The 26,330-nt window shown below is 40.5% G+C and overlaps 1 protein-coding gene and 1 long non-coding RNA gene across 3 annotated transcripts in view; one reads left to right on the top strand and one right to left on the bottom strand.

The window, feature by feature from the left end:
* The window catches only part of LOC123521658, a 41,776-nt gene extending 37,104 nt beyond the window's left edge, over positions 1-4,672 (bottom strand). Inside the window, exon 1 of the long non-coding RNA XR_006680048.1 lies at positions 4,459-4,672. This is a non-coding gene — a long non-coding RNA (uncharacterized LOC123521658). The remainder of the gene's footprint in view (positions 1-4,458) is intronic.
* The window catches only part of FGD6 (FYVE, RhoGEF and PH domain containing 6), a 121,029-nt gene that overhangs the window by 49,180 nt on the left and 45,519 nt on the right, over positions 1-26,330 (top strand). For both annotated transcript variants that reach the window (XM_045290004.1, XM_004700388.2), the window contains exons 4-6: positions 12,946-13,013; positions 13,102-13,132; positions 24,739-24,890. In XM_045290004.1, coding sequence (XP_045145939.1) covers positions 12,946-13,013; positions 13,102-13,132; positions 24,739-24,890 — 251 coding nt within the window. The remainder of the gene's footprint in view (positions 1-12,945; positions 13,014-13,101; positions 13,133-24,738; positions 24,891-26,330) is intronic.

A 26,330-nucleotide genomic window follows, 5' to 3' on the forward strand; every position in this document is an offset into this window, starting at 1 on the left:
TTTGCTTCCTAAATCTAGTGTCTAAGATGTTATATTTCCAAGTACCTAACAGATAATTTTGTGTTATTTGTGTGTGTGTGTGTGTGGTTGTTGAGAAAATATGTTTTTGTACTTTATTAGGTATGAAATAAAGATTGTTGTTAATAATATATCATTGTGTGCTTTTAAATAATGCATTGTGTGTGTTGGGGTTTGAATTATAATATAAAAGTACCAAAATTGGCCAATTTTATACACTTGCTACTTACACAGTTGCTAATTGTGTAAAATGTTACTTTTGTGTCCATTTCTTATAGGCTTTGCTTCCTGCTTAAAATATTTTACTCCATTTAATCCATTTTGGGCCATAAATGAACGGCACCTGTTGATGTTGACCTTGTATATTGTTTTCAGAGTATAGTGAGTTTTGGAGTTCAACTGTCTTACAAATCCCCAGCATTACCTTTTAAGATAAGCCCAAAGCTATTGACCAGTGAGTCGGTTCCAACTCAGAGTGACCTTCTAGGGCAGTGTAGAACCGCCTTACGTGGTTTCCAGGGCTCTATTCTCTGTGGACGCAGGCTGTCACATCTTTCTTCACAGGAGCCACTGGTGGATTTGGATCACCGGACTTTCAGTTAGTAGCTCAACTTTTAACCACTGCATCACCAGGGCAAATGGGGAAAAATGTACTTTCAGGATTGTGAGGATGATTGGTTATCTGTAAAACTCTAAAACACTGTTCAGAAAGCAGTAGTAGTACAGTGAACATTTGTTTGTTTTCTATTACTAGCAAGATTTGATTACTGTTTTGTAAAATACTAAGTCAGGGAGTTGGGGGTAACCACTGAAAATTATTGAGCAGGGGAGTTTGTAAGACTGTTAAGATGGAAGAATCACTCTGTTCTTCAGACACACCGCTTCCTTCCTCAATCTATGTGCTTTTACTTTGACTTTCAAGTAATTCCTCCTGTGTTTTCCCAGCGTCTGCCTTGCTCTAATTGGGGAAAAAAAACCTACTTTTTTTTTTTTTTTTTAACTTCAATATTTTATATTGGGGGGGGAAAGGCAAAAAACTAATTTTCATGGCCAGAGATGATACAGATCTTTCTCGAATATCCACTGTTGCCATCTGCTGGATTGCAAATCAGAGACCCTTTATAGGGTCAACAAAGCTGTAAATCTTTATGGGAGCAGATTACCTCATCTTTCTCCCGCAGAGCAATTGTGGGGTTGAACCACCAACCTTGTGGTTATCACCCCAACACTTACTTGACAGAGCCACTAAGGCTCCTTCTGATGGGGTAAGAGGGACCATCAACTGGAGTTCAGAGTGTACTGTTCTAGGAGTGGTTGTAAAGCAAGAGTGATGGCTGGCAGCAGTGGAAACTGTTTAGGTAAAGGCCTCTGAGAAAGTGCTCTTTTACTGAGAGTTACGGTAAATGATTTAGAAGAGTTTGAAGATGAGCATTCAAATAGTTTTCCTCCCCAAGTTCCGTAATTAACAAAACTCATTGCTGTCAAGCCTGTTCTGTCTCATAGCGACCCTGTAGGACCAAGTAGAGCTACCCCATGTTTTCCAAGACTGCAAAGCGTCACCCCACCCTTTTAGTTTGGAGTCTACCTCTTTAACCCCTAGGCCACCAGGGCTTGAGTGCTGTAATTAAATAACCTTTATTCCCTTTGTTAAACAACCCCAACCTGTATTTGTTTTCTCTCATTTTGATCTGTGTGTCTCATTTGAGCCATCACCCCCACCCCTGTTTCTTTGTGGTGGGCAAACTGGTTTCTCACTCTCTCTCTCTGTTTTTTTTTTTTTTGGTTTCTCTTTTCTAGTAAGGATCTCACTGGTCTGGCCTGTAATGGAAGGCTGAACGATAAATCTCCAACCTTTCTGTCAGTCATCTCCCAACACATCCCGTTGTAATGCTGCCTCGTTAACCCACTCGGTTGTAGTCAGTGGGCTCCTGGGTTCCTTCCTTGCATTTGTGCCAACCCCTCCTTGCCCTTCCTGTGTTTATATTGTTGTTGGCTCGTCCTTGGTTGTATCACATGGCAGCATTCCTGTTCCATAGTCAGCTTTTTAAAACTGCAGTGGTTTCTGCAGTGAATCTGACTCATTTAACAGTCCTGTGCACGATGCTATGGTCTTAAGGAGAACAGTCTTGGAGCCAGCTCATCTGGGATTCCCCCCATTTATTTGCTCTGATCTTGATCACCTCACTAATTTCTCTAGGCTTTAGTTTCCTCTTTGTGCAAACAGAAGAAGATTGTTTAAAGGATTCAATCATTACATGCTGCTTACAACAGTGTGTGACAGATGGGTACTATAATTCTTTATGATTATTATTTTTAGTTTTATTGTTATTGCAAATATACACAACAAAACATACTAGTTTAACCTTTTCCACATGTATTATTGGTAACATTGATTATATTTCTTTTTTAAAATTATTAAATTCCTTGAATTGTGCAACCACTCTCACCCTTTAATATCAATGAACTGCCTTGTAAATATTTTATCTTAGAACAACAGCTATTCAACAGGTCAGGAGTTTGAAACCACAGCTGCTCTACAGGGGAAAGATGCGGCTTACTGCTCCAGTAAAGAATTACAGCCTCAAGTGAAGTTGTAGGTCATTTCTGACCATAGTGACCTTGTGGACAACAGAACGAAACAATGCCCGCGCTGTGCCATCTTCACAGTTGTTCCTGTGCTTGAAGTTCTCACTGCCAACTTCTAGTGACCCTGTAGGACAGGGTAGAACTGCCCCCGTGGGCTTCTAAGACTGTAACTCTTGACAGGAGTAGAAAGCCTCCTCTTTTTTTCCCCACAGAGCACCAGGTGATTTCAAACTGCTGACCTTGCGGTTGGCAGCCCAATGCCTAAGCACTATGCCACCAGGGATTCTATGCTTGTAGTCACAAAAGGACAACTAGTGTATGCAGTTATTATAAAAGAAAAAAAAATCAAAATACAGGTTTTACGTACCCAAAGAAACCGATTTTGATAAGTTAGCAGAGTGGATTGGAAGGGAAGGAAAGTAGAGTGCTAGGGTAGAGGTAGACAGGTGTTAGCTTAAGTAAAGGGAGACATTCTATGATGGAGAAGTAAAAAGGAGATGGTGGAGTGGGAACACAGCAAGCTATTGGGAGATTTGATGAGTTGTTTAAATTGTTGAATACGGAATGATTATCTGCTTTTTTAACCCCCCCACCTAATTCAGTAAAAAGTTTCAAAAAAGCTTTACAGCCTCAAAATCCCGACGGAACAGGTCTACTCTGCCCTATAGAGTCTCTGTGTGTCACAATGATTGACAGCAGTGGGTTTGGTTTTTTATTTTAAGATTCCAATTAATTCCATTTAAATCTTTAAGGAGTATTAATAATGCTCGAGGCAGACTTTTTAACGAGTGAACCTAACCTATGGTTTGGGTTTAAGAAGACTACAGGGGGTATTTTTGTTTTTTTCATTCTTACCAACAATGAGTAAGGGTTCCAGTTTCTAAACTGTCTGGTCACCATTTATTATTTTTCTTTTAGCTGTTCTAACACCTTAAAACCAACTCAACAGCTCATGAATTGATTCTTGCAGTTGAACTGACAGTTCCTAAAATTGTGAATCTTTATAGAAGCAGGATGCCATGGAGTGGGTGGTGGATTTGAAACACTGACCTGGTTAGCAGCCTAGTGCTTTAACCTATGCACCATCATAATGCTTTCTTGTGGGAGTGGAATGGTTGGAATCTCGTGGTAGTTTTTATTTTAATTTATTTAAAAATAAAATGATGCTGAACCTCATTTCAGGTGCTTTGTGGCCATTTGCATATCCTCAGTGAAATGCAGATTTACGTCCTTTGTCAATTTTATAATTGGGTTATTTTGTCCTTTTCTTGTTAAATTGTTGGAAATATATATATATATATATTTGGGTATTAGATTCTCGTGTTTACGTGGTTTCCAAAGATATTCTCCTAGTCAGTAGTTTGCATTTTCATTTTTTGGGTAAAGTTTCATGATGAGCAAGAATGTTTAATTTTTATATGGTCCCAATTATTTAATTTACCCTGCTCTTTAGGCTTTTGTTATTACTGTATTCACTCGAGTATAAGCCACCCCAAATATAGCCGAAGCACCTAATTTTACCAAAAAAAACTGCATTAAAAATGTGCTGAAAAACTCGGCCTATACACGAGTATATATGGTATTTAGATGAACCCTTGTTAAAAGTTAGACATGACACAGCTGAGTTCACATGGTCAAGGTAGGGGAAGGGGATGTTGTCTACCTAGTGGCTCCCATGTAAAGCTATGAGAGTTCCCCCAGACAAGTAGACAGCCTTATCAGAGGGATGAGGGATACTGATGGAATAAACAAGTCAGGAGAGGGGAAAGGGAGCAATATGTCTGGGGGGCGGGGATGGGGGTGGGGGGCGGACAAAAATGCATGTCTGTTAGTCAGAAAAGCAGGAAGACTTACCTGCAGGGACATTAGGGGGAATGACCCTGGTGGTACACAACAAAGGCTACATTGACCTGGTCTTCTGGGTACATCCTGGGGACCCAGGCCTGGTGACATGGAGATCTGGGACATTGAATCTGGGTTCTTCAAGGTGCACAGCATGCTCCAGAGGCTGCATCAGTGAGGTCCCATGCAGAAACTCCATTGGGTGAACTGGACTCTCCCTCAGACACGCTTGTAACCTGAGGACTTTAGTCAGAAAATACATGGTGTCTGAGAAAGCGGAAGACAGCTGTGCCAAAATTGTTGAGCTGTTGGTAAGCAGACAAACGTGGTCTAGCTTCATCTAGACCCTGTATGCCGTATAAAGATATGTATTTTTCCAGCAAAACTGTGACTGATATTCTCAGTGATTAGTATTACAATTTTTCTCTGATAATTGACCCCCATTGTTTGTGTAAATAGTGTCCAGCCACAAAAGGATTGATTCTGTACAAATGAATAATTCACCTACTGTGATATGGAGTTAGCTTACATTGGCACAATGCCCTTCTTTCAACAGGGCTTTAAAAAAAAATAGTACCAGGAGCTAATCAAAGACAATATTAACAGAAGATCATTATGCTTCAGGGTGATGATTGATGAGAGACTACCACAAATTAACAAGTTTTTGAAAGGAAGCCAAAGGCAGATTGAAAAACAAAAGAAAAACATAGATCCAGGAACGGGTTTGGACTCACACTAAATCCTAGCTCTAACTTAAGAACAATTAGTTCTTACATCTTGGTCCTTCTCAATACTCACTCTCAGGAAGGGAACACAGAAGATATAGGTGCTATAGCAAAATGTGGTGAAGAAATTAGATGGTGCCTGGCCATCGGATAAAATAGTGTCTGCGGTCTTAAAGGCTTGTTTTCAAACAATCAGCCATGTAAGTGTGATGTCAACTAAGTCCACATGGAAGAAGCACATCATCATCAGTCACCGGAGGATTATAAATCATATAATCTGAAATCGAAGGAGGGAATAGTATCAGAGCTTAGGTTGTAAGAATCCAGATTGCAGAAGGCTATGGATGACAGTGGGAACCCAAGATTCATATGTGGGAACTAAGCCTCCGATGAACTCCTTCTGTCTATAATTGAAGGGATCAGGTATCAGGCATCATCAGAACAAAAAAATCCTATCATAGTGAATGAGGTGGGGATTGCTGAGTGGAAACCCAAAGCCCATTTGTAGGCCACTGGACATCCCCTTACAGAAAGGTCTCGGGAGGAGACAAGCCAGTCAGGGTGTGATGTAGCAAGGATGAAACATACAACTTTCCTCTAGTTCCTAAATGCTTCCTCCTCTCCCACTATCATGATCCCAATTCTGCCTTACAAATCTGGCTAGACCAGAGGATGTACACTGGTACAGATAGGAACTAGAAACAGATGGAATCCAGGGCAGATGATCCCTTCAGGACCAGTGGTGTGAGTGGCGATACTGGGAGGGTCTAGGGAGGGTGGGTTGGAAAGGGGGAACCGATTACAGAGATCTACATGTGACCTCCTCCCTGGGGGGCAGACAACAGAAAAGTGGGTGAAGAGAGACATCGGACAGGGCAAGATATGACAATATAATAATGTATAAATTATCAAGGGTTCATGAGGGAGCGGGGAGCAGGGAGGGAGGGGAAAAATGAGGAGCTGATGCCCGGGGCTTAGGTGAAGAACAAATGTTTTGAGAATGATGAGGACATTGAATATACAAATGTGCTTTACACAATTGATGTATGTATGAATTGTGATAAGAGTTGTATGAGCCCCTAATAAAACGATTTAAAAAAAAAGACTGTTGGAATTTTGATCAGGATTGCATGGAATCTATAGGTTGCTTTGGGTAATATTGATATCTTAACCATGTAACTCATCTAAGTCATGAACTTAGACTAAATATTATCATTGGTTTATATGAAAATAAACAAGAACCCTCGATTATTTTCAAACTTTGTAACTTGTTTCTTAATGCTGTTATATTGTTGTAGCACAAAACCATAAGAGACTGACTTTAAAGAACAACTCACTGCCATAGAGTTGATTCCAACTCACAGTGACCTTATAGGACAGGGTAGAACTGCCCCTCTCTGGGTTTCCAAGATTGTACCTTTAGGTGATAGAAAGCTTCTTATTTTTCCAGCAGAGCAGCTGGTGGTTTTGAACTGCTGTCCTTGTGGTTAGTAGTCCAATGTGAAACCACTACACTACCAGGCCTCTTAAAAAACAGAAGTTTTTATATTATTACTGTTCAGGAGGCTAGAAATCTAGCTTGAGATCCTCGTCTCTTTCATTTCTGTCATTGCAGCATTCCTTGGTTCTCTGGTGACGACCCATGGCCTCTGTGTCTCTGTTTGTGGTTGCCTCTTTTTCTAAGGATCCCTGGCGGCATAGTGGACCACACAGTTTGATGGCACCCACAGGGTCGGCAGTTTGAACCCACCAGCTGCTCCATGGGGAAAATATGCAGCCGTCTGCCCTTGTCACGATGTAAAGTTTTGAAAACCCAGAAAGGTTCTCTCTAGACTGTGTCCTAAAGAGTTGCTGTGAGTTGGGATTGACTCAATGGCAGTGAGTTTGGTTTTGGTTTTCTGTTTCTCATCTGCTCTTTTTAAAGCTCAAATAATTAGGTTTAGGATATACTCTATATGAATATAGCATCTTTGGCATAGTAAAGAAGACTGTCTAAATGTGATTATATCCTCAGCTATAAGGGTTAAGATTATAGCTCATACCTTAGGAAAACATAGTTTAATCCATAACATCACCTTGCCATGTAAATACACACTGTTTTATGTTTGTCTTTTGCCAACTTTGATGAAAAAATATAAAACATATTTACATGTAAGGCTGTGGTGTGTTCTAGTGAAAATAATGAAATTGGGTACCCCAAGACTCCTGTTTTAGTTCCAGCTCTCTCCTTCTTAGCTGTAAAATATAGGTCAAATTTTTTGGGGGGGAAGTCAGCCAGTTTGTTCACCCCAATTGACTTTTCTGACCTTTTCTTTTTCTTGTTCTTCTTTGTGAAATGCTTCCTATGGTGTTGTACCCTCAGGAAGAATGGGATGAGGATACAGTGAGGCTCATGAACACCTGCTAGAAACTTGTCCTTTGGAAGTTGAGCTCACTGTCGCCCCATCTTTGGCATAGCTTAATGACAAATACATGTTTCTCAGGCAGGTCTGGGTGTTGTTTTGTTTTAGCATTAATCGGTCATAGGATAGCAGAGGCCTTTGAATAGTTCTGTGGGGGGAGAAAGGTTTCACTGGAGTTTACTTGTAGTGAATAAATATGAAAAGGAAAGAGCAGTGAAGGAATTATAAAACTAAGTTACCAAGGGATCAGAACATAAAAGTAGATTTCACATCAAAAGTTCTGTTCTGAAATTTGTTTGGCTTATTTTATGACCATGACAAAGTCATTTCGTTTGTTCATGGCTCATCTTTCAACCTCTACAGCAGTGGACTTTGGGGAATTGCTGTTATTTTACAGGCATTCTGCTTTGAAATGTGATATAATCTAAGTGAGAGTTCTCATTAGCTCACAGTGGAGATGTTAAACATGGCCTCTCCCAAGGCCTTGCAGTGGGGTTTGTTTTTCTGACACTGGTTGGCTAGGGTCAGACTCCGACGTTGTTCTTACAAGTTGGAGATGGTGGAAGGACTTGTTTTGTTTTGTAAGTTGTCTTTGACTTTCTGCCTCGCTTGAAAACATTTGTAGCCCTGGACTCCTTTTCTAATAGTTAACATTCATCTTTAACTCCTGCATCTTCATATGGAATACACAGACATGTAGGTTTTTGTTTCATTTTGCAGTAAAAAGACTTGATAAAATTAAGTTCTTCATAGCACATTTAATACATTAACTCTCCCCTTCTTGGCTTCTCTGAATTGATTGCAACATCACTTTGACTTGATTATTTACAGGTAAGTTATCTTTCCCATCTTTTTTTTTTTTTTTTTGCTTTTAAAATCATCTTGATTTTTTGAGCTAGAAGGAAATTTAATAATCTAGTCTCAACTTTTGCTGTTTCACATGAGCTTTTCTTGCATTTGACTGTACTTTTCCATGTTACTCAACATACACTCCAAAGAGATGTGCTCTGTTCTTAAGTCCCGAGAAGACAACAGCCACGCTTGTACACATTGGTGTATTCATGAATGTTAGTTGCGCTGTGGGCCAGACACTATGCTAACGTGCAAAGGCGAATAAGACCATAGACTAGTGTGGGACTAATGTGGGACTTCACATTAGTAAGCAAGTAAGTGGAATCTACTGTGTTAAGAATGACACCAATGAAAGAGACCTCTTCCATTGGTGATCATGGGGGAGAACACCGAGGCAGTCTTCACAAGGCTTTCAAGTTAGTCTCCGTGTACCATCTTCCAGGATGAGTTGGAATATGGCAGGCAGAGGGAAGTTTGCAGGAGGGCAGTCAAGGCAAAGGGAAAGGCTTGTGCAAAGAAGTGGCCTTTGAGAGCAGCACACACTGGGGATTGCAGGGGAATTGCAGGGTGGTTCCAGCTTCACTGGAGGAGGAAGAGCACCATGTGGGAGAGCAGGAAAGAGGCTAGTGATGGCCACCAGTTACACCTTAAGAGTGTGCCTTATACACAAGCAAAGGAGTGTTTGGTTGTTGTTGCCCATAGATGATTGAGAGCTGACAACAGGCTTCACACAGAGACTGTAGGCAAAGTATTTGCATTTCAGAGCTATAAGAGTGCTTCAAAAAGTTTGTGGAAAAATTCACCAATCTAGTCTTTTCACATTCCATGAACTTTTAAAAGCCCCCTCATATTACTCTGTAAAAAATGGATTGCAGTAGAGAGAGCCAAGGAAACCACTTAGGTTATTGCTGTCATAGCCAAGGCTGTCCTCAGAGGCATTGCCGGAGGACAAGAAAGGACCAGTTAGCTTTCAAGAAACATTGCACAGGACACATGGACAGGATTCAATGACTAAGTGGTGAGAATAGAAGATAAGAAAGAGAACTCCAGATTTCTGGCCGTGACAAGTGGGTATCTACTGCATCTAGCATGCAGGCACTCAGTGGCTTTTGAAATCGTGACTGGTGACCATCTGATGCTTCTTCTTGATGATGTTTTTCCTGAATGATAGATGGCAGCCTATACCACTGCCTCTATATATACCACATGTAGTTTTCTGTATATGTGGGTTGGTTTCCTTATTTACTTTTTGAAGGCTAGCCCTGTTTCTTATCTTTAACTTTTTCCTCTAGCAGCCACTTCTGTGTGCCATCTCAGACCTACTGAATCCCAATTTCTAAGACAGTTTCCTGGGAATCTGAAAGTTAAGCTCTCTCTGGTGCTAAGAGATTAAGTCCTAGGTCTGTTGTTTGAATGCACCAGCGACTCCACAGGAAAAAAGAGGTGGTAGTCTGCTCGCGTGAAGATTTATAACTTTGGCAACCTGATGGGGCAGTTCTCCTCTGTCCTGTAGGTTCATTTGTTTTTCAGTGTCTTCAGACGTCACTGTAAAACAGTGAATCCATTGGCACAGAATTGCTTTTCTTCTATTAACTTTTCATTTGTTCTCATTCACTCCCATGAGTTCAACCAGCATTTATGAGCCAGTGGTCCTCAATATGGTTCAACAGAAAATAACCAAGAACTACAATGCAAGCTCTCCTACAAAGTTATTGTATTCTCTGACTTGTGAGAAGGAAGACGATTACAACAATAAAACCTACACTTTCACAGGCTGCTAAGATCTTGAGGGATTCTCCCCTAGTTTATTCCCTGAATGGTATTTGGTGAATGAAAGGGTTTCAATATATGTACAGAGTATAAGCAGACATTCTTTAAAGAAATAATTAAATCATAGTTTTCAGAAGGGCTTTTTTTACACTTCACTTCTGCCTCTATTTTTATACCTTGGTCTTGACATTGAAATTCTGGAAGACCATTATGAAATGTTATTGGACCCAACAATTTGATGTTCAGGCAAGAGGTCCTACTAGGATCATCTGTCGTTTGAATTTAGGAAGAAGAACCTTCAGTGGGGAGTCCCTGTCATTACTCTTTTCCAGTGTCATTTCCTTAATGTCTGACTCCTGGGCTCCTATGCCCGCTTTACCTGTGTATGGTAACGTCCCCACTGTGGCCTGGGCAGCTCAGGACAACCACATCGGGTGTTGTCAACACCTGCAGAGAGGCTTCCCCGTTATCAGATATGACATGTGTTTTTACAGAAATGTCAGAGAATGCTCCTTGTCATGTCAGCAGTCATCCTTTCCATGTAAAGTGTGACATCTAAAATGTCATCCTTGCTGATTCCTTATTTATTCCTTATTTTTTCGTCACTGACTCTTCTGTGTTTAAATCTTCTACCAGAATAAAATGGAGAGAAATCCCTTCCATTTTTCTCCACTCCCCTGAAGTCAAAGCCGGATCTACCAGTTGCTCCCTGCTACTGAAGTTGCCCTCTAACTGATGGTGACCCTGGGTACCATCAAAATGCTGCCAGTCCAGCTCCATTCCTATGATTGGTTCCAGAGTATGTTGTAATCTGTGGAGTTTTCAATGGCTGATTACCAGGCTTTTTTTTCTTATTCCACTTTAGTCTAAACCAAACCAAACTCAGTGCTGGGGACTTGATTCTGACTCATAGCGACCCTATGGGACTGGGTAGAACTTGACCCCTTCCCCCCAAGCTTGACTGGTGTTTTTAAACTGTAGACTTTGCCCTTAGCAGCCCAGTGTGTGCCCACTGTGCCATCTGGGCTCCTTCAGGTTAGTGTATCCAAAAGAGTCAATGCCGACTCCTAGAGACCCCATAGCACAGGGGAGAACTGCCCTGTATTTCCAACTGCCCTGTGTAACTGTTAACAGGAATATAAAGCCCCGTCTTTCTTCCTCATAGCGGCTGGTGGTTTTGAACTGCTGACCTTGTAGGTCACGCCCAGTACATAACCATTATGTACCAGGGCTCTTCATCTTGGTTTAGAAGCTGCTAAGTTCTGTTCACCATCATAGCAACACCCAGGCCTCCTGACAGATAGGTGGTGGCTGAATAGGAGATGCATTGGCCACAAATCAAACCCAGGTCTCTTACTTGGAAAGCGAGATTTCTACCACTGAGCCACGTTTCTTTCCAGATTTATCTGTTGCAACAGCAACCATCAGTCTCCTAAGTATCAGGCCTCTTCCCTAGTCCCTTTTATTTTTTTCTTCTCTAAATATCTAATTTTGGGGGGTCCCTGCTAAGGCATCTGATTTTTCACACAAAGCCGTATATGTTGAGAATTTCCTTTCAACCCTTTAGAATAGACTGCCTTGACTCTGAAGAGCGTATTTCCAAAATATATTTTAAGGAAATTGCGAGAACCTGTGACTTCTATGTTGACTGCATTTGCTATAGGCTGTGAAGAAGAGTCCTTCGCAGACTGCGCGTAAGTCGTGGAACTTAGAGTAGCTTTGCATGGAGACACTGCATAGTGTTTGGGCTTCGTCCCAGCACATACACGTCTGCAGGGCCAGAGGTGAGCTTGCTTGGAGGGATGCCAGGTGGCAGCCAGCATCAGGTTTGCAGTGCTGTGACAGCTGTGCCTTGCCTCCGCTATTGGCCAGCCAGAGCCGCTTGCACAGGAGTTATTGTGTTATAGGTGAGTTGCACGTGTCCAGACATACAGAATATAAATAATACAGTGCTTGCACAACATCCAAAGCACATAACCTCCAACTCTATGTCATGGGTGTTAACCCGCGTGTACATGTACAATGAGGTTCTCTTACACATCTCTATCGGATAAATTTACCCTTGATTTTTAGATCATGTGTTTGTGCACCCGAAAAACTCAAGCTTGTGTGGAGGTTATTTCCCAACAGAGTGTGACTTTAAAGGTCTGAACTAAGGACAGCTCCAGCAAGGCCCTGGAATTCCTTGGAGCCATCTGTCAGTCTGGCGCCGATAATGGTGGGCACTTCCTGATTACTCCCACCTCCCCCTGTATCCTGGTTTACACCCATCCTTCTTTTCCACTTCTGCCATTTGCAATATCATACAGTATACCAAGGGCTCAAGTAGAAAGCAAATGCTTTGAGAATGATGATGGCAACAAATGCACAAATATGCTTAAGCTAATGGATGTATGTATGGATTGTGATAAGAGTTGTACGAGCCCCCAGTAAAATGATTTTTTTTAAAAAATGGAAACTGGTAAGTATCAGACTAAGAATGTGCATCTCTCTCATTCAAAAGAGCCCTGGTGGGATGCTGTTGGCAAGTATTGGGCTGCTAACTGGAAGGTTTGTGGTTAAAATTCAGCCAGTCACTCCACAGGAGAAAAATGAGGTCGTCTGCTCCTGTAAAGATTTGCAAAACCTCAGAAACCCTATATAAGATTGCTGTGAGTCAGAACCAACTCAGTGGTAGTGTGTTTTGGGTTCAAAACAAATCTTCATTGCCCTTATGTGTTCAAGCATTCTCAATGTGGTCTTATCCACAGGGTGACGATACAGGAGTGAAGAGTAAAGTTTATCATATTGCCAAGGAGATCATGAGCTCAGAGAAAGTGTAGGTATCCAGTGTTTTAATTCAAAAGATTTTTCACGCATCAGTTCATTTCAAACATTTCTTTCATTGCCTTTTTTTTTTTTAACAGCTTTGTGGACGTGTTAAAACTTCTCCATATAGTAAGTATCTTCTGACATTTTCTTCAAGCCCAAGACTATCTCTTTAGCCCAACTAATTTAAATGTATTTAATTTTGTATTTACATGTTTGTGATTTCTAATTCACATCTGTGGTTTTTAATGTGCATGTGTGAACATAGGAGTTTTCTAAAAGTATGCATCTCGTGTGTGTGTATTTGTTGAAGTGCTTTCTGTACAATGGAGCCTGTATCGCTGCTCCGCTAAAGTCTCCAGAATTTGTCTTCGTATAAAGAGCTCTAAATGTGATAGTTTTTCTTCTTGGCCATTTGTGGAAGATCTGCTATCTGTAGAATTTTGCACTAGCAATGTACTAAGAATGTCAGGATGATTGTTGTTGAAAATCATTCCTCTCCTGTATGAATAAGCTTCCAGAAACAGATGCTGAAAAGTACACATTTTTACAACTAACTTTTCAAAGCTGTCAGCTTAAATGGGCCTGTTGAGAAACAATGATGCTGTGTTTAGTATATATTCACCTTTCTCATGCACTCCCCTGCACCTGCAAGTTTTAGCACTTTCCAGTAAGCAGTGGCAGTTAAGTGCTTTTATTTTAATTATATTGTAGCAAGATATGAAGACCTAACTAAAGAAAGGGGTAAAGTACAGGAAACAATAAAGAAAGAAGCTGAAGTGAAATTCACTTCCATCGTGTAATTGTTAGTGATCTTAAACTTAATTGTTGAGAAAGGGTAGATTCACAAAATAGACACCTGTCTGTGGCTTTGGAAAAGCTGTAATTATTTGCATTTTTCCTCTTAATAGATGACATATGAACATGAGTAATAGTGATTCATATTCGCCATTGATTTCTTAGTGTTCTAAACTTGGTCCAGCGGAAACATAGAGGTGTAATTCTTGTGGCAAAAATCTCTAGTATTGAAAGCATTTTCTAAAAAAAAAGAAAGAAAATTGTTCAATCACCTAAGAAACTACTGCCCTGTGAAGTTTGTCCTGAATCTTGACTGTTGGTCATTTCTTTTTTGTACTGAATTAAAAAAGAACGAGATAGCATTCGGTTCCCAGTATTTCAAAGGAAAGAATTGGGGTCAATTAAAATAATTCCGTGAAAGGTGGTGTTTTAGAAGTTGTTTTAATTTGTTCAGTGTCGAGCCTGCTGTCATTTAAAAATGTTCCATTGAAGCAGAGTCCATAGACTTGCTGCTGTGCTGTTGTCTAAGTAATTGAAGGGAAGAGAGAACAAAAAGTAAGCTGTTGTTTTCTGAGATACCCAGAGCACCTCTGGGATAAGCACCGTGTACTCATTGTCTGTCTTTTCTGACAAACTTTTAAAAATAGAAATAGAAACTCTCCAAGAATATTTTACCTATCTGCAAATTTATTACTAAGCTCTTAAAGGGGTGAGGGTGGGAAGGACCAAAAAAGCCTGGAGTTGGGAGGCAGACTTGCATCATGTCAACATCAGTTTATGATTTCAGCACACGCACATGTTGAGGATGTTGTTCTGAATAACCCAGTCCCTGTTCTCATGATGCTTACAGTCTAGTCCAGTGTTCCTCGATTCATCATGCTGAGGGACTGGATTGTTTTTCTTCTTCTTTTCACCCTTTCAATCTGTAGTGGAACTGTTGTTTTGTAGCATACAGTAAAAATGGCATAGCCATGGGAAACTGATATAGGATTCTTATTCTCATGTTTTGACTATCTCTTACAGAACCATAACAAACAATACAGAGGTGAATCCCAGTCTGCAGATCACACTTTGAGAAGCACTGATGTAGTTGATTTTTTTTCCTTTTTAACTGCCTGTGTGAATTCCAGAAAATAGATGAATCTTTCAGATCTCGTTCTTCCCATTTGTAAAGTATTAATACCCCCCTTCCAGGATTAAGACATATGACCGAGTCTACACTATTGTACGTGGCATATATTGGAAGCTCTTAAATGATCCTTTTATTAAAAAAAAAAAAAACTTAAAAAAATTGCCTTTCCTTGATATCATCTTCCTGTTTTTGAAGTGCATGAATGAAGGGGAATTATTCATTCCCTGACTACAAGCCAATAGATATTTTATGATCCTGTACTTTCAAATGCCTTTTTGAAGCAAGGGGGCGGGGGTGTTACTAAAATCATATTTTAGTGAAGTTAAGTTCTGATGAAAGTAGGTAGGGAAACAAATCCTTTACCACTTTTTATTTCATTATTTTAAAATCAAGGTACTATTCAGACCTTCTTAACTTTATAGAGTAGATCATAGGCACTATAGTGAATGGACATTCAGCTGTTTCCCATGTCATCTCAGGACTGATGGATCTGTTAGCGTCCCTTGGCCTCATTCCAACTGCCATGGAACAGACTGAGCCATTCTCAAATACTCCCTCCCTCCTGTATGAGTCAGAGTAGATCACCAACCTCATGCTAACAACGTTCTGCCTAGGGTAGGTAGGTAGGTGTTAACTCGGGAAAGCCCAACCTTAACGGGTGTCTAAACAGGAGTACACTAGCCAGGTTGCTGCCATTACTGGGAATAATATTCACCCAGCCTAATGTGGGCACAGCCACAGGATCTTGTTTCTCTTCTCCATTTCTCCACTGTGTTAAAGCTCAAATTTACTCTTCTACAAAAGGCATCCCACAAACATATCAAATAGGTAGCTTTAAATACTGAGCATGGCTGAACTCATCCAAATGAATGAACCTTAATGTTAGGTGATAGAAAATCGCTCCTGAAATACATACATTAAAAGGATTAAGGTAGTCTAGTGCAGTGGTTCTCAACCTGTGGGTCGTCACCCCTTTGGGGGTCAAACTGACCCTTTCACAGGGGTTGCCCGATTCATAACACTTGGAAAATTACAATTATGAAGTAGCAACAAAAATAATGTTATGCTTGGGGGGTCACCACAACAAGAGGAACTGTATTAAAGGGTCACAGCTTTAGGAAGGTTTAGAACCCCTGGTCTAGTGGTTGGGTTGGGTTTTTTGAGAGATCAAGTGCCCAAGAGGCTTGAGATGCAATTGTTTCAGTTATACACAATTTCCCATGAATATTAGAGACCTACAATGCCACCTTTTGTAATAGAACTCTCTGTGCTATTGGAACTATTCAGTATCTGCACTATCTAATATTTAAAATTTTAAAAATATGTTAATTATAGCTCACTGACACTTCCTTGTTTAGAATTTGGTAAATAGGCGGAATAGCTCATGGGAAATATCTTCCATGTAAATTTATTTAATGTATTTGATGTGTTTCCCAAAGTGGGTGATATGATATTGCCCCTGAGCGGTGCTGGGACAATCCCAGGGGCCACAGAAGCTGGATTATGGGTTTTAGTACAAAAGTTTTTAATTGCCAGATTGGCACAGATCAGTGTTTTTGCCTCCCCCAAAAGGGGAAGTGGGCCAAATAAACTTGGGAACTTAGGATTTATAGAGTTATTACATTGAAAGGAATAAGATTTAGGTAGAACACAGTGTGCTTTAAAATATACATAAATTCTAGGAACCAGTTTGCTTGGTCAGGGCCTTTATTCACCTACTTGCTGTTGGGAAAATATAGAATCTATAGAGGCAAAAGAGCTCTTGAGGTACAATGGGTTAAGCATTGGACTTTTAATTGCAAGTCAGTGGTTTATTAAATCCACCTGTCCATTTATTAGAGAAAGGTGGGTCTGTCAGTCCCCTAAAAATTTACGGTCTCAGAAACCCCAAGGAGCAGTTGTGCTCTATCCTATATGATGAGGCTTTGGCTCCGTGGCAGTGGGTTTAGTGCAGGGTTACAGAGGCAATGATACGTTTTTACCATTGTTTTATGCGACATATGTTTTGCATTAGCTACCATTTTTGAAGTGGATTTTTTAACGTTCATATTATCTCTAAATAAAGACCTCATTGAATTCAAAGAGAAAGGAGATTCCTAAATGTTAGTCTTTCCCTTTTAGCAAATGGTAGTACCATGCATGTAGCTGCCAAGGTCAGAAGAGTAGAATGTGTTCTCCAACCTCCCCTCCCCCCAGTGCCTATTAGTAGAGTGACCACACGTCCTGGTCTGTCTTGCCATATATTAGAAATAGAGCCCATTTCTACACTCAAACACCATCCAATTTGGATAGCAAATGATACCTATAAGGTACTATGTGATTTGGTCTCTGGTATTGAGATACGAATTTGGAGAGGGGAAGCATTCTCCTACTTTAAGACCCTGTTCTGGTCATGCTGGCTTCTTTTCTGTTCTTAGTTTAGTGCCAAGTTTGTCTGTCTATGTTTTTTGCGAGTGTGATTTCCTGTAATATCCATTGTTCTTTCATTTTCCTCATAACTAGTTCTTTGTCCCTTGTCCTTCTCATTTGGACCTTAGAGAGGTCTTCCTTGGCCATTCTGCTCTCATTAACCTCCCTGTATTTACTTTCTTCTTGGCATTTAACATATCTTATTTGTTCATTTTTTAAAACTCTTTTTGGTTTCCTCTCCTAAAACTGTAACCTTAATGAGAGTCAGGACTGCATGTCTCAGGAGCTACCCTTTTAAATGGTAATAATTCAGTAAATATTTGACTGATGAATACGACAAGTTCTTGTTCACTGCCATCAAGTACAGCTGCTGATGGTATCAAATTGCTGGTGTTGCAGTTAGCAACCCACCATGTAACCACTACACCACCCAGGCTCCTGTAAAACTAGTTACTAGTTAAGAATTGTGCCGCTACCATTGACCGTGTGCCTCTGAACACGAGTCAAGCTGTGGCTGCTGCTTCTGGAAAATAGGAATGATAATAATAATGCCAGTACTAATCACAGAAAATTGGTGGGATGACTTATTTATGTGAATATTAAAATCCATGTTATTTTGTTTAGACATTAACAAATAACATTTAGTCAAATTAATCAAAATGGAGTTTGTTCATTAAATATATCCAACTAGATTTCTCTATCAGAAATTAAGATAACATGAAACAAAAACTCACTGTTACCAAGTAATTGCTGACTCATAGTGGCCGTCTGTGAGTTGCCAAGATTGTAACTGTTTACGGGAGTAGAGAGCCCAATCTTTCTTCCGCAGAGCTGACCATGCACATCGCAGCCCAAAACATAACCACTACGCCACCTACAATATGTAAAGGCAGGGATTGTATCTGGTTTGTTCATTGTTTTAGGCCAAGCTGTTATATCTTAATATCTATTGTATACATGAGGTCAATAGATTTTACAAAAGTCTTAATTATTTAGATGTTTTCCTTCTTTGCAGCAGAAGTTGTCCAATCCAGAATTTGCTAGTTTATTCTGTATAAATGCATTTTAAAGGTGAAATGCCTAAAGATACCTAATTTAATTAAGTACAAATGACATAATGGATATTTGTTGTTACTGCTTGCTTTTGGGAGATAAGTTAATAAACATCTGTAAATATGTTTTATAAATGTTAAAACAACACAACTGAAAAATACACATTTTGAAGAAAAGGTTGTGGTTAGAGAGTGTACATTCTTTTGGATAAAGGTGAGCTTCTAACAGTTACGTGGTGCGAAAGCAAACAAAGCCTAACTCGCTGCCATGGAGTCAACTCTGATTCATTGCGGCCCTGTGGAACTGAGTGGACTGCCCCTGATTCCCAGTCTCATGCTTTATTTGAGTAGAAAGCCCGTTCGTCTGCAGAGGAGCAGGCGGTTTCCAACTGCTGGTATTGTAGTTAGCAGTGCAACTTGTACCCACTACCCCACCAGGGCTCCTGTAAGTAGTACTAGTGATGAAATATGTTTGCTGTTCAGGTTCCTGTAGGCTTGAATAGACATGATCTTCAAAGTTTTAGAGCTTCCTTGCCGACACTTTGTGAGGATCTCAGTCAGTGTCATGAACAATTTGTGTATGAATTATTTACCCAAACACTAATTTGTTGTTTACACAGTCAATAAAGTGTTCACAAAAGAAAGAAGACCAATAGAAGTTATCAAGAGTGGTGTTGACTATTGGATAAGCATCTAAAGGCGTTAGAACTATACTTGAATGTGGAATGCGCACCTTTTCAAAAGCTGAGAAGTGCTCAAGGCACTCCTTTGGTTTCTGGAGGTGACCAGCAGATTTAGAAAGGAAAAGAAAAAGGCAATACCCAAACAAAAATTAAAGTAATATAATCCTCAAAAATGTTTTCTTTGGAGAAACTCCTTCGTATAATACATAAAGCTAGAGGAAATGAAAATATCTATTTACATAAATATTCACATCTATTAATTAGTAAAAATACATTATGAAAGGTGATAGAAGTCTCCAGTTCTCCTTTTTTTTTTTCCATTTTTAAATCATTTCAGCCTCTTCTGCTGAATACACCCTGTCTTTTGAGGCTTCTGAACCCTTCAATGATCATTTCTTGTTGAGTTGTAAAGAATTTGCCCTTGTCTTCTGTTGACAAGGTCACCTTCCCTGTGGAGCAGGGGTCTGCCCTGCACTAAGGGAAGGAAGCTCATTGGTCAGAGGGCATTTCTTTGTCCTACTGCTGAGTTACTTGCTTTCCTGATGGTCATTTGGTATTTCCTTCTCTTTAGCTATGTTTGTCTCAGAGCTCTTGTTGTAAGCTTTCAGGGATTTGTGGATTTTAAGTGATCTCAATGTGATCATTTCAGTTAACCATGACTTTAATCAAATAAATGGCCTTCCATTGAGTACTCTGTGTCTTGCAGCATGCAAATTGAGTTATCTAAATTAGCTCTTTTAATTCTCATCACAGCACTATCAAGTAGATGTAATTCCTGTGTTTTAGAAGATCATGTATCTCTGGGTATATGAGGGGGATTCAGAAAGTTTTGTTGGAAAAATCCCAATGTCTTCCTACTCCATTTTTCCATGGAACGTTCTGAAGCCCTTTCATGTTAAAAGTTTCTTTTTAGAATTCTGTCAGTTGCCCAGGAAACCAGAGATATCTGTCATGTTATTAAACAGTGTTGGATACTTGTGATAAATAGTTGGTTTCTATCATGTCTGGTACAGTGGTAGCACTGATGTCCATGCAAAATTTCATCAGGTCTGAGCAAGGCAAGAATCATTTAATTGGGGAAATGTTTTCCTTTTAAAACCAAGCCCAATTGTTAGCATAGGACTTTCCCTTTCATAGTTTCACACTCACTTTTCCATATTTATCATGGTACTTTGACCTCAGCAGCTGCTTTGCTTTTGCTTAATAGGAAGTGATTCTGAATGCCCTTCCAGGAGGCAGGGAGTCCTGCAAAGCTCCTTATCTGTCCATATGGCCACTGGTCTTTGTAAGTTGCTGTGTCTTGATCCTGGTTAAGTAACGCCCGGAGGTCAGGAAGCCCAGGCAAGACAGCTGGTAATTAAGTCACATACTCCTCTTTGTCACTGGACATGTAAAGCCTGACCTGGTGAACAAAGCCATCTGTTTTGTGCTTCATTGCCTCCCATCGTCAGACTATTTTATTTGCATCGATGTTCCCTTAGGTTTTGCCTGTGTGAGCAGAGCTGGCAAGACTAGTTGGTTAATGCCTCAAAGGATTGTAGTGTTTAACAAACTCGATCTCATTCTTATTTCTAGGATTTCTGGGAATTATTAAGAATAATATTACGGGACAAGAGAGATGATCTAGGCTGTTGACAGGTGTGAGCTTGAGTACAGTGGAAGAGAGTACAGTGGAAGACTCCTCGTAAGGAGTCCATACGAGGGGGGAGAGAAATCAAGGAGTGGGTGATGAGTAAACTATTGGTGGGATGGGGTGGGGTAGGCAGGGGGGTCGATGAGTTGTTTAAACTGTTGATAAAAAATTGATCTGAAATGTAAACCTACTTCACAATAAACAATGTTAAAATAGTTAAGATGAAAATACCTCCTCAAAAGAAAATAAAAACAATAATATGGTTTATTTCTATTTTGGAGACCCATTTGTATTTCAAAAAATTTCAAATTGCATAGACATTCAGTAATTTATAACTGCAACCTAGAGTGTAGGAGTTTAGGTGGGTTTTGTGTTAGCAGAACATACTGAAGTAGATATAAGATACAGTTGGTATCAGTAGACTTGGTAGCCTGTCTAACATTTTCACACTTGTGCCTCCTCCTCCTTTCAGTTTTCAGCCTCAGCTTCTGCGGGGTGAAAAGGAGGCTCTGGCTCCCGCTTCTGCAGTGCTAGCCTTGCATCCCAGCTGATTTAGTCAAGGAGGCATTGGTGGATTTAGGTTCGCTAGCACAAAAATAGCTTTGCTTCTGGCTCTTAGGTGTCATTGCACTTTCCAAAATTATCTTGGCTGTTAACAATTTGAAAAATAATCAGACGTATGTTGCAACCATCCCTTCTATTAAAACAAAACAAACAAAAAAAAGTTTCTCCTTCAAGTGGCAGCAGTGCTGGAAATGGCCGAGGTTCCTGAAGAGCTGAGAAGTTAGTGATTCTGTGTGTTGTTCCTGCGTGCATGAAGGACATCTGGCCCTGGGCTGTGTTGCTGTTAGGTGCCATCGAGTCGGTTCCGTACAGCAGAATGAACAAGCGCCCTGTCCTGGACCAGCCTCACAATAGTTGCTGGGTTTGAGCCCCTTGTTGCAGCCACGGCGTTAGTCCATCTCCTCGAAGGCCTTCCTCCTTTTTGCTGCCCCTCCGTTTTACCAAGCAGGATGTCCTACCTCGAAGACGGGTGTCTCCTGATAGCATGTTCACGGTACCGGGGCCAGAGCACAGCGCTTTCAGGCACTGGTGGCCCAACATGAAGAAGTGGGATAGTATGCTCAGGACAATGTTGCATGTGCTTATGGAAGCTGTGAGTTGCCAGGCAGGTGCTTGATATGAGTTGTATCTGCCTGGGAGAAAGGATGCCCATTTCTGTTTTAAAAAATGTATCACGGGGAAGGGAGAGGGCAAGAGAAAGAAGATCAAGCAGTGAACTAGATGGTAAGTGGGTGTTAACTTAGTTCAAGTTGGATGAAGGATAGCTGTCCACTCAAGAGAGGAGAAATCAAAGAGCAGAAAGGGGCAAACTATTAGGGGATTTGATTGGTAGTTTAAATTGTTGAGGACAATGTAAATGATCTGAAATGCAAACTCTCACCTAATCTACTGTATAAGAGAAGTGTGCTTGTTTGTGTATACACACACACACACACTATGATAGTAATTCTGCCATTCAGACTTAAAGTGACCCCATTAGTCATAGGTCCCCAAATTTATTTGGGAACTCCTCCCTTTCCAGGAAAAAAAAAAAAAGATTTTATTCAGTACCCTCTCCCACCGCTGGCAATTAAGAACTTTTGTCCTACAGCCCATAATCCAGGATAGTGTATAGATATCTGCTCTTGGAGCTCCCTTGGATCCTCTCATTGTTTCCCAAGTAGTAGTCTCACCCACTCTGGGGAACACTGTTAGAGATGGTTTCTGAGACTATAAGTCTTTATGGGAGTAAACCGCCTCATTTTTCTACCAAGGAGTGACTGGTGGGTTTTAACCACTGATCTTGAGTTTAGCAGTCCAAAGCCTAAGCCACAGAGCTAGCAGGTCTCCTTAGTGAGTCCTAGAAATAATTTTGGATTTGGACTTTCTAAATTCTTTAGCCTTTATTGACTGCTCTTTTGTTCTTTCAATTTATTCTGAAGTGCTACTCAGAATTTTAAAAATGACAATATGGGCCATTAATTCATCCAGAGCTTTCTATAACCATCCAGTTCTAATGGAAAGATAGAATTCCTCCTGGGATGGGATAGATGCCTCCAATTAGAGACAGGCTTCTCACTGGTCAGCCCAGACTGAATTTGACTAGTCTCTGTTGAATGTGTCTTAAATAAACAAGTTTCTTTTTTGGCAATGTTGGCAGACAGGCTGAATGTTGTGTCTGGCAATAGCTGTGTCACACAAGGTCCTTAAGTTCGCTAGCAGCTCGCTGTCATAACTGAGGAAGTACCTTCCAACTGGAAAACAAAAGTACATCTGCTGCCAAAGGACAAACATATCCATCCTTTAGTCTGCAAACAGAAAGGGCAATGCTTATGGTTTTGCTAAGCAAGTAGCCCTTGCGGCTAAGTTTTGTTCAGCACTGAGCTGGCTTTGAAAGCATTGCTCTGGAAGAGGTTTAGCTGCTGTGCTTTGAATATGTTTACAACCAGGGGGAGTTATTTGTGATTCCCTAGCTCTGCCTGATAGCAGAAAACCTAATGACTTTCAAATATGATAAAGAGCTCTATTTTCTCTTAGTAAATGTGAACGCTGATAAAAGCAAGCTGTTGGAGGTGGAATTTAGCCAACCAGCCATTTGGTTTCTGGAGCTGTTTTGTGTGGCTTTTTAGATGGGAACTTACAATGAAAATGTACACATTCATATTTTATTTTTAGTACCCTAATTAGTTGTACAAGTCTGTGTTTTTTTTAGTTATATGTGGAACTAATTGGTTCCTTGGGGTTAATATGAAGATTGAACCAATAAAGCTAATCCCAGGCACTGTGGTCTACGGGAAGAGTTTTTGTTGTTGTTTTTTAGCATTTGTAAACTTAACAGTTTGACATGTTTAAAATAGCCATCCATCAGGAGAGAAATAATTTATATATTTTTTAGTTATGGGAGGGGCCGCTGCTGAAGCTACAGGGAGACATCATGATTTGGATTGGATTGGTTTTGCTCAGTGAATCTCTGAAGGAGAAGCATCTTTATGTCAACATGGTTGTGGTTAGCATCCCAGTTACTGACAACCCCATGCATAGAGTTGGGCACTTGTGGAAATAAAGATAAGGGTTTCCAATCCTATGGGACAGATCCCACTATTGTTTTATTTATATCTTTTGACCCGGTCTCTGGCGATAGTGAAATAAACACAAACCGTGATCTCTTTCCCAGCCCTTTCCAAGTCCTCCTTTCCCGCTTCAAGCCCTGCTTTAAAAAGGAGATAAAGAAAGAGCAATACATGAAAAGGAAAGAATGTGTGAAAGAAAGTTTATTTGACAAAAATGTAAATCCTACTGGGGAGGCTGGAGTGGAGCAGGGGTGGTGGTGGTAGAGATTAAATGCCAGAGTTAAAACATAATGATTGAGTCTGTTTACTGAACACTTGGCCAAAAAAAAGCTGAATGTGAAATACTTAATTTGAGCCTCATCAAGCCCTCTAAGAGCTGCTATGACTACAATGGTACCAGCTTTGCAGGTGAGGGAAATGAACTCAGGTTAGGGAAACACAGCCAGTAAGTAAGGGCTTGGTGTCTGGACTCTGATTACTAACGCAACTCAGCTGACATCACTTGAGTTCCTGCGAAATGGTTACTTAATGTGCAAAACCACAACCAAACTCTCTGCTGTGGAGTCGATTTTAACTCTTACATCCAGCATAAAATCAGGCAAAGTTTCGCGTGGACTTTTACAGTGAGTGGATTTTGCTCTTCTGCTGTATATAGTTGTGATACAGTTTCCAGGTACTCTCTCAAAGTAATTGCTAAAGTTGGAACTCAAACAAATGGTCTAAGCAAAATACTTCAGTCTGCTGTGAGCTTGTTGTTTTTTAATTTTTCTTCTATATGTGACTAGAACAGGAGGAAATTGGCACACTTGGTATGTAATTCCATGTGGGAAACACAGCCTTACAGTTTGTGTTGTTTAAGGGAAAGAACCCTTTGTGTCCAGTTAAGTTGTTTTTCATTTTCTGAACTCTTAATAGGATTTCCGGGATGCAGTAACCCATGCTTCCAGGCTACTTGGGAAACCAGTGATTGAGGACCGAATCCTGAATCAGATCCTATACTACCTGCCTCAGCTGTATGAACTCAACCGGGATCTTCTAAAGGAGCTGGAGGAAAGGATGTTGAACTGGTAAAAGTGGACTCACTGCTTTCCCAGGGTGGCCATTTTTAGATGGCACTATAAGGGCTCTAGGAGCCCTGGTGGCATAATGGGCTACGTGTTGTTTGTTCTGCTGCAAACCACCAGCCATGGTAGAAAGACAGGGTTTTCTAATCCCATGAACAGTTATGGTTGCAGAAATTCACAGGGACAATTCTGTTCTATCCTATAAGGTTGCTATGAGTTGGCATGGGCTCGATGCCACTGAGTTTGGGTTGATTTTTTGTTTGTTTTTGTCTGACCAAGAAGTTGAGTTATTACATGTATTGAGCTTTCTGGCCAACTATCTGTCGATTAACTGTTTTTGAGATCCCAAATTAGTAACCTGGGAGCACTAAGTTCAGTGTTACCCACAAAACGAGAACCAAACCCACCACGTCCAATTCCAATTCCGAGCCACTCTATAGAGTAGAGCTAACCCATGTGTTTCCAAGGCCACACACATTACAGAAACAAAGTGCCACATCTTTCTCCCACACAATGGCTAGTGGGATTGAACATATCTTCCTCCATTATTAAATTAAAACATTTGCAAAAAGAATGAACTGTGCAGATTAAAAGGATATGTAAAGAAGGCCAGTGTGGTTGGAGAAAGGGGGAGAAAAGTATGAGATGGACCAGAAAGATAGGAAACAGCTGAGCTCATGGAGTTATAGAAGCTAAGGTAAGGAAGCTGTTTTATTTCATTTTCATCTTAAGTACAGTACAGAGGAGCCCTGGTGGCATAGTGGTTACGAGTTGGGCTAGTAACTGCAAGGTCAGCAGTTCAAAACCAGCAGGCAGCTCAGAGGAGAAAGACATGGCTTCCTACTCCTGTAAAGAGTTACAGTCTCAGAAACTCACATGGGCATTTCTACCACGTCCTATAGGGTCACTATTCGTCAGAATTCACTTGATGGACGTAAGTTGGTTTGGAGGGTTTGTTTGGGGTTTTTCCAAGTACAATACAAGGCTATTGGATGCCACATGAGATGGTATACATTAAGACTCTGATTAGACTCAGAGGAGTTCTGATGATGCAATGGATTAAGCACTGGGTTGCTAACAGCACAGTCAATAGCTTAATAAACCCACACTGCTGGAGAAGATGAGGCTGTCTGCTTCCTTAAAGATCTACAATTTCAGAGACCCTAAGGAGCAGTTCTACTGTGCTTTATAGAGGCCTGCTATGAGTCAGAATCAACAGCTTGGCAGTGGGTTTGAGTTTGATTTCTTGACTGCTGTTTCCTTGAGAATTGATTGTGTAGCCAAGTAAGAAGAACTCCTTGAAAACGTCCATCTTTTCTCTGGTTACAAAGATACTGACTATTTATTGGTCCAGTTGTGAGGATTTGGGCTTTCTTTCTTTTTTTTTTTGTCTTTTTTTAATCGTTTTATTAGAGGCTCATACAACTCTTATCACAATCCATA

This window comes from Echinops telfairi, unplaced genomic scaffold (assembly GCF_000313985.2).
Source record: "Echinops telfairi isolate 266 unplaced genomic scaffold, ASM31398v2 ScPeMD7_2;HRSCAF=8, whole genome shotgun sequence".
Classification (NCBI taxonomy): Eukaryota; Metazoa; Chordata; class Mammalia; order Afrosoricida; family Tenrecidae; genus Echinops; species Echinops telfairi.